General features: G+C 43.3%; 1 protein-coding gene across 1 annotated transcript; it reads left to right on the top strand.

Annotated features, from left to right (window-relative positions):
- Positions 1-1,158: 1,158 nt before the first annotated feature.
- dync1li1 (dynein, cytoplasmic 1, light intermediate chain 1) lies at positions 1,159-12,897 on the top strand. The gene is made up of 13 exons (XM_008300844.1): positions 1,159-1,276; positions 1,523-1,596; positions 5,766-5,882; positions 6,042-6,272; positions 6,523-6,677; positions 6,967-7,060; positions 8,233-8,368; positions 8,472-8,583; positions 8,809-8,868; positions 9,007-9,051; positions 9,149-9,236; positions 9,352-9,474; positions 11,433-12,897. The coding sequence occupies exons 1-13, from the start codon at positions 1,173-1,175 to the stop codon at positions 11,549-11,551; spliced, it is 1,458 nt and encodes a 485-aa protein (XP_008299066.1). The 5' UTR covers positions 1,159-1,172; the 3' UTR covers positions 11,552-12,897.
- Positions 12,898-13,288: the final 391 nt, after the last annotated feature.

Here is a 13,288-nt window from a genome sequence, read left to right as displayed (position 1 = left end):
AACCTGACTCAGTTACATCAGTACGGTGTATGTCAACTTCTGGTCTCAGCTGTATTTGATGTTTTTAAACTATTTTATTGGTTTAATCACTCCAGCTTTGGATATTTTGCTGCTATATTAGACGACCATGGAAATAATCCAAAAGTAGTAGACAAGTCATCGTGGTCTATTTTTTTATTCTTCATTTCTTTTTTAAATATATTTTTAATCTCCTTTATTGCATGTGTTTTCCACTTTTGGTGATTTCTGCTAATCAGAAAATAATAGACAAATACAATTGGTTTATTGTTTTTTTTTTATGTTATTAATCTATTTTATTGGTTGCATTATTCCAGTTCTGAGGATTTTGTTGCTATAATAAACAAACATGGAAATAATCTGAAAATACTATGAAAGTGGTCTAGTTTATTTATTTATTTTGGATCTTTTTAATCCACTCTATTGGATTTATTATGCCAGTTTTGGGTATATGCAAGCAGTTTCCACCTGCAAACTTGGGAATCGCACTAACCTGTATGAAAGGTACTACAGTCAACACATGAATTTTAGTAATTTTTTTTTCAGTTTTAATGTGCTAAACAACTTCTATATCCCAGCCACAGAAGTCAATTTGAAGTGCATCCAATTCCTGCATGGAATTACAGCTTTAGCTCCTTATAGGCTTAGGCCTGGTGCCTGATTATTCACAAATCAAGGCATTGATTTAGGAGGCAGCATATTTAAGAGGATATTTTTTCTGAAACGGATTTGTGGGGCTCTTATGAAAATGCATTTATCCTGATAATTTATTTGGATAAATCGGCCTAACAGCTAACAACAGAATATATATATATATATTGTAATATAGCCCATTATAAGTGTGAATTGGTTTGGTTCATGATTTATTTATCAAACCATATTTCCACATATGATATGCCTGTGAAGCCAATGTGTCCTCGTTGATCTAGCCACAGATTTATTTTCTCAATGAGTCCTTCTCCTAAATAAGTTAGTTGGGATGTTCACTCCAGATGTGTCCCTCTGTGGATGAGATCACCTCATGTCTGGAGCGCAGAGCCCAGCTTTGTGCGGGCGGACCACGCCCCGGCCCCGGCGTGCCGTGCGCTAACACCAGGCTAGCTTAGCACGCTGCTACATCCGGGCGCTCCGTTCGGTTTACAAGCCCTGCGAAGATGGCGACTTCAGGGAGGAGTGCATTATTATCCTCCACCTCAACTGGACCTAAGAGCACACTGGAGAACTCAAACCCGGAGGAGGATGACGGACAGAACCTGTGGTGAGCGACGAGCGGTTAAAGCCGGGCTACCGTGCGGGGGGTTTTGTGGGGTCGCGGAGAGTGCACTGGTGCTGGGAGGGAGGATGGTTTGACAGCTAGCCTGCTAGCGCGGCTAGCTAGCATCAGCACCAGCCTGACTGGTGACACAGCGGCACTAGCTCGCTCTTAGCTTCGCTCGTTGTTTTTGTTAATGAATGAACGAGCCCGTTGCTCGGCTGTGTGGTAACGGGGCTGCTCTGTCTGCAGGTCCACCATCCTGAGCGAAGTGTCAACCCATTCAAGATCAAAGCTACCGTCGGGGAAGAATGTCCTGGTCATGGGTGGGTATCTGTCTGCAGCCTCCCCCTGCTAGCCAATAGGCAGCTGCTGATCACCTCATTCTGGGAGCTGGACTTAATTCTGCTCGGTGGCTAAGCTAGCTGGCTGCGGGCTGATGGTGCTTTTGTGTTGGTGCACATAGGGAGACAGGTGTATTTTCCGAGAACCTACACTGACTCACGGGGACGCGCACACGCACCCACACCTCCTCCTCCTCCTTCTCATCATCACATGAAACCCTGCAAGTCATTCTAGCATCCAGAGATGCTACTAGCTAGCAGAGAGATGATGGTGAGAGGACGAGACGGGGCAGCGGGCTGTGTGTTTATTGAACGGGGCCACGGGGCTTTATGTGAGGGTGCCTCCCTTGTCTCGCTCGGTGCTCGTGTCCCGCTCACGTCCAGCACACAAAACCCACTGTCCACACATCCGCCCGGGATAATCCGCAGCCTGCGACCCATTCAAGCTAATCAGCGAGCTGGTTAGCGATGTGTGCTGCAGCCCGTTTGTCTTGTTGTGCTGTCCATGACAACATCAACAAGCTCTGCTCCACAATGCGTCGAGTCCCCCTGTCGGTTTAAGGTAATATGGCACAGAGCTGGAATGGATGCAGTCTTGGCATTATGCAAAAACAATGCTGTCAGCTTTGAGTTTAGCTGAAAGGCCAGCATAAGTGTAGACACAGTAGGTTCCCAGCAGATACACAGGATGTATTGTTTCAGCTGCTCATCCTTAATTTAAACTAATCAAATGGATTGCAGTATGTATGAGCACGTATTTACTTAGAGCTGAAACAACTATAGCCTGACCTGTACTGCATTTTTAGAGTGTAAACATCCCAATATTTCTTATTGATTGACTGATTTATATACGTCTCCTTCAGACATGCGCACGTCTGACATCAGCTGAGCGTGTCGGCTGCATGTCTGAATGTGCACCCTGGTCACTTTTCCATAAAAGTTGCAACTGCAATCATACGAGGTCAGATCCAGTAACATTTCACTTTCAACATGTCTGAACTGCACCCAGTCTCGCTTAGCCAGCCCATTGTGGTGTCTAGAAAATGGTAAATGGTAGTGATAGATTGATTATCTACTTTAACGATTATTGTGGATGAGATTGTATCATTATCAGTATTGTTATTTTTATTGACTGACTGACTGTTGATCAATTAAACGCGCTAATTCAGGCCCTAATACACCCATATCGACCCCTAGTAAATGCTCTGTTATACCTCGGTGGCACTCAAAGCACTTTACCTTGTCCATCCATCCATCATCTATACACCGCTTAATCCTCATTGGGGTCGCGGGGAGTCTATCCCAGCTGACGTGGGGTGAAGGCAGGGGACACCCTGGACAGGTCACCAGTCTATCACAGGGCTACACTTAGACACATTCACACCTACGGACAATTTAGAATAACCAATTAACCTCAACATGTTTTTGGACTGTGTGGGAAGAAACCAGAGAAACCATGCTGCACATGTAAATGCTGAAAGATGCGAACCAGCGACCTTCTTGCTGCGAGGTGACGTTGCTAACCACCGAGCCAGCCTGCTTTACCTTGTCCCCCTTGCAAATCTGCCATGTAAGATGCAACATCAGGTTCAGGAAACTTTGGCATTCAAAAAGTTCAAACTTCCAACCTTGCCATTAGTGGAAAACTCGTCACTCTACCACCTGAGCCCCAGCCGCTCAGGTCAGGCTGCATTTCAATATCAGTCTGCTATAAGAGGAAAATAATCACTCTGGCTTGTTTTGTATTTCTTTAGGCTGACTCACCGGATGCAGGATGCTGCCATCAGTCGCTCATTTCAGGCGCTATCTGCATAACTTCTTCCCTGACAATTTCAAATCTTGCAGAGGATGAGTGTTGTGCAATAAGGCAGACCTGCTCGTTTTTTTTTCCAATGAATTATCCATTTTAATCAAATCTTCCTGCATGCAAATGTTCCACTAATACGTTCCACCCGTTAATATTTTGAGGAAACACTTGAGGCGCATCCTTTGCTTGCAGTGACGACTGTGATTGGTTTAAAGAAATGCAAACAAGGAATACAAAGCCAAAGCGTTTCTTCCCCCCTGTAGCAGAATGATAGTGTGGTGCGGCCAAACCACTATGTGCTACAGAACAGGTTGGCTAAGTGAGACTTTTTCTTTGAACCTATCTCAGGGTTCTTGTGAAAAGCTAAGCGAAGGATGCAGCATCAGTCTTCCCTCTAAATAGTGACAAGTGGAAATGCTTTGGTGAAACTTTTGCAACACTTGCAGGGAGACGAGCACTGTCATTAAAATTATTTATCTACCAAAAGAAAAACTAGCAGGGCTTTTAAAACTTGCTGTCCGGAAGTGGTTGTTGTCATTTCATGTAGTGAAGCGGCTTTTAAAATGGTAACATGCAGATAGGGTAAGGGGAGGACAAAGCTCTGTGAAATGAGCGGCAAATGATAGGCTTGTACTCGCAGCGTACATCCAATGAGTCACACTATTGTCACATTAATAGATTGTTATGGTGGTACTTGGAGTTATATGCAGTGATTTAAGGAAAGCTTTTTCCACATTTCAGTGCCAGTATTGGTCCAAAAACAACACAGATAGAGCAAAAGATACAGTTTTTTGTGCCAAAGCATAACAAACTTTTCTGTTCATTTTGCTGCACAATTTTAAATCTATGAGGCTGCAAACTGAAATGAACTGTTTAGTTTGTTTCCGGCTGTTTGAAGGAGTCTTTCCTCTGAGTTTATTAAATACCTCCAACAGGATCCACATGAGCTCGCTGTTAGTTTAGATTTAGCCTTTTGTTTAATGATTATTATGCATGTGCATCACTATACGAGGTGTGTCAGAAAAAAATCAGGACTAGTGTCACAAAAGATATATTTCAAATCCAAACTACAAGTTTCCCCCTTCCAAGTAATCCCCCTGGAGTCTAACACACTTTCCCAGCCTCCGTCGTCAGCCATCTTGATGTGGTCCACGTCTTCAAAACGGGTCCCCTTGATGACCCCCTTGAGCTTGGAGAAGAGGAAAAAATCCCACAGAGCCAGGTGGGGTGAGTAGGGAGGTTTCTCCAGCATGGCCATGTGTATTATGGGAAAACTTGTCGTTTGTAGTTTGGGTTTGAAATATATCTTTTGTGACACCAGCCCTGGAACTTTTCTGACACACCTCGTATCGACTGTCCAGTCTTGCGTGAATGACAAGTATTGTTCGCGTACTGTGGCTGTCTTCATCACTGAGGTGTGTACGTCTGAATGAAGCCGTGAGGAACATGTCTGAAAGCTGTCACTGTAAGAGATGTGATGAAACCAGTAATGTTACGCATCCCGTGTCTGAAAAGGTCTTTGAGAAGGGACACAATGATGTCATTGTTTATGAACTATACAGCAGTGTATTTCACAAACTAGTTAGCAGCTTATCTTTAAGATGTCGATCGACTTTGCACCACTCAGCTGTGGTACTTACTCTGCTACATGTGCTGCACAGTGTTGACAACACGGAGTCGGCGTTGACCTGCTGTACAAATTGTGTGATTTCTAAATAACCCAAAGCACTTTTTTTCTGCTTTTATGTTCTGTAGGAAAAATGTTTTCATATCAGACACATACGCTAACGGCGATCTATCTGTGACTGGCCGATATCAGCCGATCGTATCGATCAACCCGTATATCTGTTGGGGTCAAGAAACAACTAGTTCTTTTTCTTTCAACTATTCTGCTCGTCCATTTAAGTGTATACGTCATTTTCAAACTAAAGTGTCGACATTTCCAGCCTTTCAGTTGCAAGCAGCTAATGCTTTTTTATTTTGTCTTATGTGACAAGGAACTGAATATCTTTGGGTCTTAGGTCATTCGTTAGACAAAACAACCTCTTTTAAAACGCCTCCTTTAGCTTTAGGAAATCGTATTAGCTGTGAATCATATGCAGCTCTAAATAAATTGTACACCGTCAGCAATTCCAGCGTTGGTTGGCCTCGGTTCGTTTGCCACTTGACATGCTTTCCCCTAATTTTAGTTTACTGTTGTTTAAACTTAACTTTTGCTTTAAATGTCAAACTGCAATTGTTATGTTTTTGTTTTTATGAATTGTCGTGAAGGCGACAAGGAGAATGCATTGTTTACCACCTATATTTACTGCATGTTATGTACTGATTTTGTGTGTGTGTTCAGGTGAGGTTGGCTCGGGGAAGACCACCTTGGTTGCAAAGATGCAGGGGGTTGAAGAATACATGAAAGGGCGTGGCCTGGAATACCTCTACTTCAGAGTCTACGACGATGACATTGATGGTAACCAGCTACTTCCTGCATTTCTTAAAATAAATTACAGAGCTTCTCTTTTGCGGAGTATTTTTGAACAAAACACGTCAGTATTCAGCATTAATGCAGCACTGGGCTTCACTGGAATGTGTATTTATTCTGACCTATTTTGTGTGTCTGTGTGTTTAGATCACACTAGATGTAATGCTTGGGTGTTAGACGGAGACCTTTACCATAAAGGTCTGCAGGGAGTAGCTGTACCAGTGGACTCCATCGACAGCACGTTGCTGCTGATAACGGTTGACATGTCGCGGCCGTGGAACGCCCTGGACTCTCTTCAGAAGTGGGCCGCCGTTGCTAGGGAACACATCGACAAACTCCGAGTCGCCCCGGAAAAGCTGCGGGAGCTGGAGCACAGACGTGAGTCATACTGGCAGTAATCAGACGTACTCGTAGATAAATCTTTTTTTTTTTTTTTTTCCCACCTCACAAAAATGCTCGTAGAGATATGAAAGCATTACTCAGATAAGGATTGTCTTAATCAATGATCACACAGTATGTATTATAAAACATTGGACCCAGCTATGAGAACGATGACGCCACAAGTTTGTAATTGCAACCTCTTCAAGGTCTTACTTTCTTGACTTTGTCTGTGCGTGTATGCGTGTAGTTGTAAAACAGTTTCAAGAGTACACAGAGCCGGGCAGTGGGGAGGATGGCACACCGCAGAGGAGGAGTGAAGAGGAAGAAAGCGTGCTGCTGCCGTTAGGGGACAACACACTTACGCACAACCTGGGAATACCAATGGTGGTCGTCTGCACTAAGGTACACACACACACACACACACTCACACACTCTCTCTCTCTCTACTGGGCTATGCATGAACATATTTTACTTTTATTTTCAAATCTATGTCTCCTCTTTATGTCGCAGAAGTATCATTATTCTGTGATTTATGAAAAATGTGTTACTCCAATATTATGGCCTTGCAGAAGCTGCTTTTTTTTTTTTTTTGGGAGGGGCAGAGAAAGATTTCAGGTCATAGCAACACAGTGCTGATTTAATGCAACTCCTCACAAACACTCACCTCTGACACCTGCTTATCTGTCCTCAGTGTGATGCTATCAGCACATTGGAGAAGGAGCACGACTACAGAGACGAACACCTGGACTTCATCCAGTCCCACATCAGACGTTTTTGTCTGCAGTGTATCCTTCAGCGAACACAGCGCTGTCTCTTAGACCTTGACTTTGGCCGGAGCAAAGCTTAAACGCTGCTTAAGGTTGTACTGTCACAGAGAACAAAATGGAGATACGGTACATCTGCAGGGATGTAATGGGGCTGCTGATGTGTTTCAGCTGTCCGGTGATGAAGGACGGTGATGCAGCTGAGCGACTGGCATTACAAGGTGTTTTGTTTTCACACCGAAGCTGGAGTTTCCTGCTGCATCAGTGTTGACTGGGCCGCTGAAAGCCGTTGGACTATTGTTGCTTTGCTGCAAAGCGAGTTCAATCTAAGGCCTAGATTACCCAGTCCTACCTCAAATTGTTTGCTTTTCAGCATCATTTTCTCCAGTCAATGCTGAGTGGAAACTGTATTGCATTTTCGATGGTTATTGTGTTTAAATTGAGCCAACTTGGGGCACCGTCTTAGTTCTTCTGTGTACTGCTGGCAATTGGTTACAGCTGGAATCCTCTTTTCTGTAGTTCTGCTGTTATTAAAAAATGTGGTTTTTGTTAGGGGTGGGAATTTAACGCGTTAATTATAATTAATTAATTACAACAAAAATAACGCGTTCAAAAAATTTGTCACTATCCAGGACTGCTAGCGCTAACAGGCTTCTGTGCTCGCTTCAACATGCTTTGCATTCAGGTGGTACCGTTAGCTTGATGTGATTCGGTGGGATGCAAATTCTTTTTTGCACAAGTTGCACAAAACCACGCTCCTGTCAATGTTTCCGTCAGGCAGTTTTTTTAAAAATGAAACTTACCCTTTATCAGTCCAAGCAATGCACTCTCATCGGATTCCTCCATGTTTGTTGTTGTTAGCGTAGCGCTGACGCATCTTGTGCATCAGTGTGATCTGTGGACCATGAAGTTGGGCACCGACAAACGTTCTGTGTTGCCTGGATGCAAACTGCGGTTAAATGCGTTAATTTTTTTTTACGCGTTATTTTTGTTGTAATTAATTAATCGTAATAAACGCTTTAACATATATTAGGGGTGGGACTTGAACATGTTATTTTCACGTTAACGCGTTAAAGTCCCACTCCTAGTTTTTTTTTATTTATTTATTTTTTTTGTCACTGTGATGTTAGTTTCTTCACTGTTTTTGTATTTAGAAATTGCATTGTTGGAAATATCCTTGACGGCCGTGTCAGATGGCGCCTCTCTGCTTTATACATCAGTGAAGGAGATTAAGAACCTGGACATTTTGTATAAGTATCTGGTGCACAGACTCTACGGCTTCCCCTTTCACTGCCCCGCACAAGTGGTGGAAAGAGATGCTGTTTTCATGTAAGTCTAGTAGCGTGTGTGTGTGTGTGTGTGTGTGTGTGTGTGTCCTTGAGACTGTAGGACCACTTGTATTTGTTTTGTAACCCTCTCTGTCCTCTACCAGCCCGTCAGGTTGGGACAATGAGAAAAAGATCGCCATACTTCACGAGAACTTCCAGACAGTAAAAGCAGAAGACAGCTTTGAGGAAGTAATAGTCAAGCCGCCGGTCAGAAAGGTACAAGCTCCCATTAAAAATCCCCAACTTACAAAGATCCTCTTAGGCAAGCTAGTTTCACTACCTCTATAATGCATTACCTTATATACCATTTTTACAGTTCACAGCCGTTACACTGAGACTTTTATCCAATCGAAAGTATTAATTGCTTGAGAGTTATAAGAAAAACCCAGAAGCCAAAAAAAAAGGACATTTTCATAATGTATTCCATTTTTTTTTCTCTAGATTGTACATGAAAAGGAGATTCAAGCAGAGGATGACCAAGTGTTTCTGGTAAAACTGCAGGTCAGAAAACATTTCACTTGTGTTAATGCCAGTTTGTTTGCTGCGTGTGGGTATGCAAATTAAATCGGACTTGAGGGCCTTGATATGTTAATTAAATACTAATTGGAGTGAGTGTGCATATTGTGCTCTAATTTGCAGTCGCTGCTCGCCAAACAGCCCGCTGTGACAGCAGGGCGACCAGTGGTGAGCGCGCCTTTCTCCTCAATTTTGGCTCACGAGATAAAGTAAACCTCCCTCCGCTGTCCGTATGCCTGACATGAACTGTCGTTGTTGTTCGTAGGACACCACTAGCAGAGCACCAACAGGCTCCCCGAGGACGAGTAATCGCTCTGCGGCGGCGAATGTAGCCAACGCCATGCCTCAGTCGGGTACGGCAGGAGTTTCATCACCTCGCACGGCCGCTTGTGTACATTTCGGTGTTATTGCACTGCTGTTTGTGCTTCTTCTTTTTTTTTTTTAAACACTTGTCTCATAATGCTGCAGGTCAGACCAGTGAGGGTGTGCTGGCCAACTTCTTCAACAGTCTACTGACAAAGAAGGCGGGGACAGGAGGGCCGGGGACACCAGGTGGCGGTAACAATACTCCAGGAACTGTACGGAAGTCAGGTGAGAGCGCTCGCTTTGTTGTTACACCTGTTTTTAACATTTTTTTTATATGATACAAAAAGTGTCATAGTTAACCTAAATCCCATCTGTAGTCACGCCTCATCACTCAAGCTTGTATATGATTTTTACCTTCCATTTGCCATCCTGCCTCTTTACTCCCCTGTCCTCCACTCCAGACACAAACACAACCACACCAACACACAACCGTCACCGTCATCTCTATGCCTGTTTGTAGCGAATGTCTTCTCCTTCTTAACTACGCTCACAGTCTGTTTTGTGCAATCTCACTGTCAACATCATCCACAATGTGTGTGTGTGTGCGCTAGTCAGAGGATGCTGGCCACGTTAAGGTGTGTGTGAGCAACATATTTCTCATGTATTACTGCTTGCGTATGACACTCTCACAAGCACCCCGTTATTGTTTTTGACCCCTCTTCCCCAAACCTCCAACTTTCTCCAGCATCCAACGAGGAGCACAGCTGGGATCAAGCCTCCTGTATCACCCATTTACTTCTCGCACAAAAGCACATCAGCTGGGCTTCATGGACTTTATGTTAATTTATTCATATATGCTATATGCAGATTATTTAAGTCCGTCCAAGCTGAGAACTAAAGCAGCGGTCCAGGAGATGATCCCGTGGCTATTTAATTACTTTTTTTTGCGCCACATGCCTTAATTTTGCTTTCAGAAAGACGGTTGGTCTCATTAACATCAAATCACAATAATAAGCAATGAGGATTTACAACTCAAATGTGGTTGAGTGGTGTTGTAAAACAGGAAAGCTCAGGCATTTTCTTTACGACAAGCTGATTGGATTGAGCTCATATATAATGGAATAGGCGCACAGACTTCCTATTAATGGCCGGGTGCACAACCATGTAAATATCTAAAGCAGAAAGACAAAGATGATTCCTTTAATGACAGCTGCATCTCAGTTTGTTTCCGTTCTTACACCCTGTCCCCACTATTACTCCCCTACATTTTTTGTCCAATTCTAATTTGTATGATTTATTTCTTTTTTGCATGTTGCATCGCATTTCTCATCTCTAACATCCGTCACAATCAATGCACATGATTCTAACTAAGGCTGGGAAATCTGAAAAAATTCTAAATCTCCTGTAGATGTGAAACTTTTAGCATCTTAGCTATGTACGATAGACAGTATGTGCCAATATGCATGCATTTCCTGGGAAATTAGCAAAACCAAGGCAGAGATTTTGAGCTAGTTGTGTCCCACAGAAGTCTGTAATAGAACCCAATATGTACAACATGGAGATATTAATTATATTGTTGCATAGTAACTGCCATAAAAATGTACCACTATTGCATTAAAGAAAATTTCAAAATAAAAGTACAGTTTACATGTGTCGTGTAGTAAGAATTAAAATGCATTTATGTAAATATACATTCATCCCTGTCTTCAAAATAAGAATGAAACATAGTCTAAATGGTATTATTGTTGTAGAAGTAAGTCTGGATGTAAACTAATTCTGACATATCTAAACCATTAACCATCATTCATGGGGATTTACTGAAAAGAGTCCTCTCAAAGTTCAATCAAAGCCTCCTTTATATCACAGTGTGGCTTCCTCCCTCTCATAGTTCTCAGCCTATCCTTGCTAGTGGCGGCTGCTCTTATCCTGAGAACCAGCAGCTCCTCCACTTACAAATGAGTACAGACACAATGAGACCACTGACACAAGTGCAGTCATTTCATTGTAGGAAAAAAAAATAACAGCCTGATTAACAATCCTGTTAATATTCATATCCATCCATGGTAAATATTACCCACCCAGCTCTTATTTTAACCATGTGCACTTGCCTTTGTGCTTATGGCATTGTGAAGCTGCACTTGTATTTCTTGCACTAGCTAAGCAGCTTTGTTTGTCAGTTTGTTTTTTTTTGCCTGGATGCAGTGCTAATTTATTTGTATGGTTTCTACCAACGCCTGATTCAGGTTCGAAGCTGGGCCTGAGCGACGTCCAGGCGGAGCTGGACCGCATATCCAGCCGGGAGACTGACTCAGACTTGCCCAATGCCAACGACGCCCCTGCCACCGACGGCCAGGACACATGAAGACCAACACGCTTCGCCCTGCTCTCCTCCTCCCCCCCCACCTCCCCGCTCCACCTCAGTCACCGTCCACCTCCCTTCATCCCTCCACTCTCACCCTCCACTTCATCATAAAGATGCAGGGGAAAGGGAGGGGGTGGACGTAAAGTTTTTTTTCCCCCACCCCTTCACCATCGTCTTTCACTTTCTCCTCCAGGAGAAGAACTCTCCCTCTCTTCCCTTATGCCTTCACCCGCACCTCGATCCCACCCACCCTTCTTTTTCTTCCCGGCTGTTCCACCGAGGACAAGTATTTGTCACTGTTACATACAAGAGACTGTCTGTTACATGAGAGTATGTGGGTAAAGGGGATGGGGGAGGACTTATTGGGAGGGCGGGGGGGAGGTTGAAGGTTGGGATGAGAAGAAGCGAAAGGTGGGTCGATTGCAAGAATGAAAGCGAGGGTGTTTTATCCATCCATTTATTGTGATGGTACAGTTAGCGTTTTTACTGTAGGAAATGCTGAGGGCGCATGTTGAAGAAGCTGCACTTAGGTAACGTAGGGATGACTGTGTGTGATTGTGCGTTTAATATATGCGGGGCAAGTCGCGCTTGACCAGAGGATGAGATTTGAGAACAAAAAAAAAAAAGAAAAAAATGCCTGAAACAAAAATTGCAAACAGTCTTGTTTTTTTTTTTAAGATGAAGGAAAAACAGTATTTGTGTGTGTGTGTGTGTGTGTGTGTGTTTGCGTGTGTGTGTGTGGACAAGAGCGCAAGAGTGAGGCAGACAGAATATTAAGGAAGTTATTCCAACCGAGACCTGTTTGTTGAGAGATTTTTGGCTGTTTGCATTTCAACCAAATGTCAAAAAAACAAAAACAAAAAAGACATTACTATGCTCTTACACTACAAAACTCACTTGGAACTCTTAAAACAGTGCAAACTGTAATTACACGAACCAAATGTGATTAAAAGTATGCTACAAAATCGAAACTTCACACTTGTGCGCGTAGGTGCATCATGATACCCGGTTCTGCGATTGGCCAAACCGCCCCTCGAGGTGCTACGTACAGTACAAACCTGTAGATAACTGACACTGAAAAAGGGAGGGTTGTTAGAGGGTGGGTGGGTAGCTGAGCTTTACTTGTACAGAAAGAAGCACTAGTGATTCCATAGTTACTGCTGGCAGGGTGGTAGTTGAAGGGAGGGGGGGGGAGAAAGGGGGTCAGAACATGGGAGGGTCACATCAAGAATGTACAGTCATTGTCTAGCTGATTGGTCCTGTTATTTCAGAGCTCTGTGTTGGCGTTTGTATAATCAGATCTGTCAATCAGTCAAATAAAAGGTGTATTTATTCGGATTCATCTACCTGGCTTCTCTGCTTTTTTTCCTTCCCCCCCCATCTGTTTCCACGCTCTGAATAAAAATGTTGATTTTATGACGGAGATTTATTATGAAGGACGCAAACAGCTTACAGGTGAAGTTCCAGGTGGTCGACCCCCAACTGCTGCAAAGACCTTGAGCAAGAATACAGAATTTTGAAACACTTTTGAAGGAATGAAAATATTGGTTGTAGCTTCTGGCGCACACAAGTTTCGAAAATGAGAAAAATGGAGTGGTTGGAATATATAACAAGCAGCACTATTAGCAGACACTATTCTGAGCACAGTGCTCTTCATCAGGCTGAAACAAAAGGGTAATGGAGTATCAGTGGGTTGACAAAGTGAGAGAATCCTATTAAAATACATTTGTTCTGCAC

This window comes from Stegastes partitus, unplaced genomic scaffold, assembly GCF_000690725.1.
Source record: "Stegastes partitus isolate 25-593 unplaced genomic scaffold, Stegastes_partitus-1.0.2 Scaffold1597, whole genome shotgun sequence".
Lineage (NCBI taxonomy): Eukaryota > Metazoa > Chordata > Actinopteri > Pomacentridae > Stegastes > Stegastes partitus.
The sequence above is the reverse complement of the archived record's forward strand: the minus strand, read 5'-3'. Positions and strand labels throughout refer to the sequence as shown.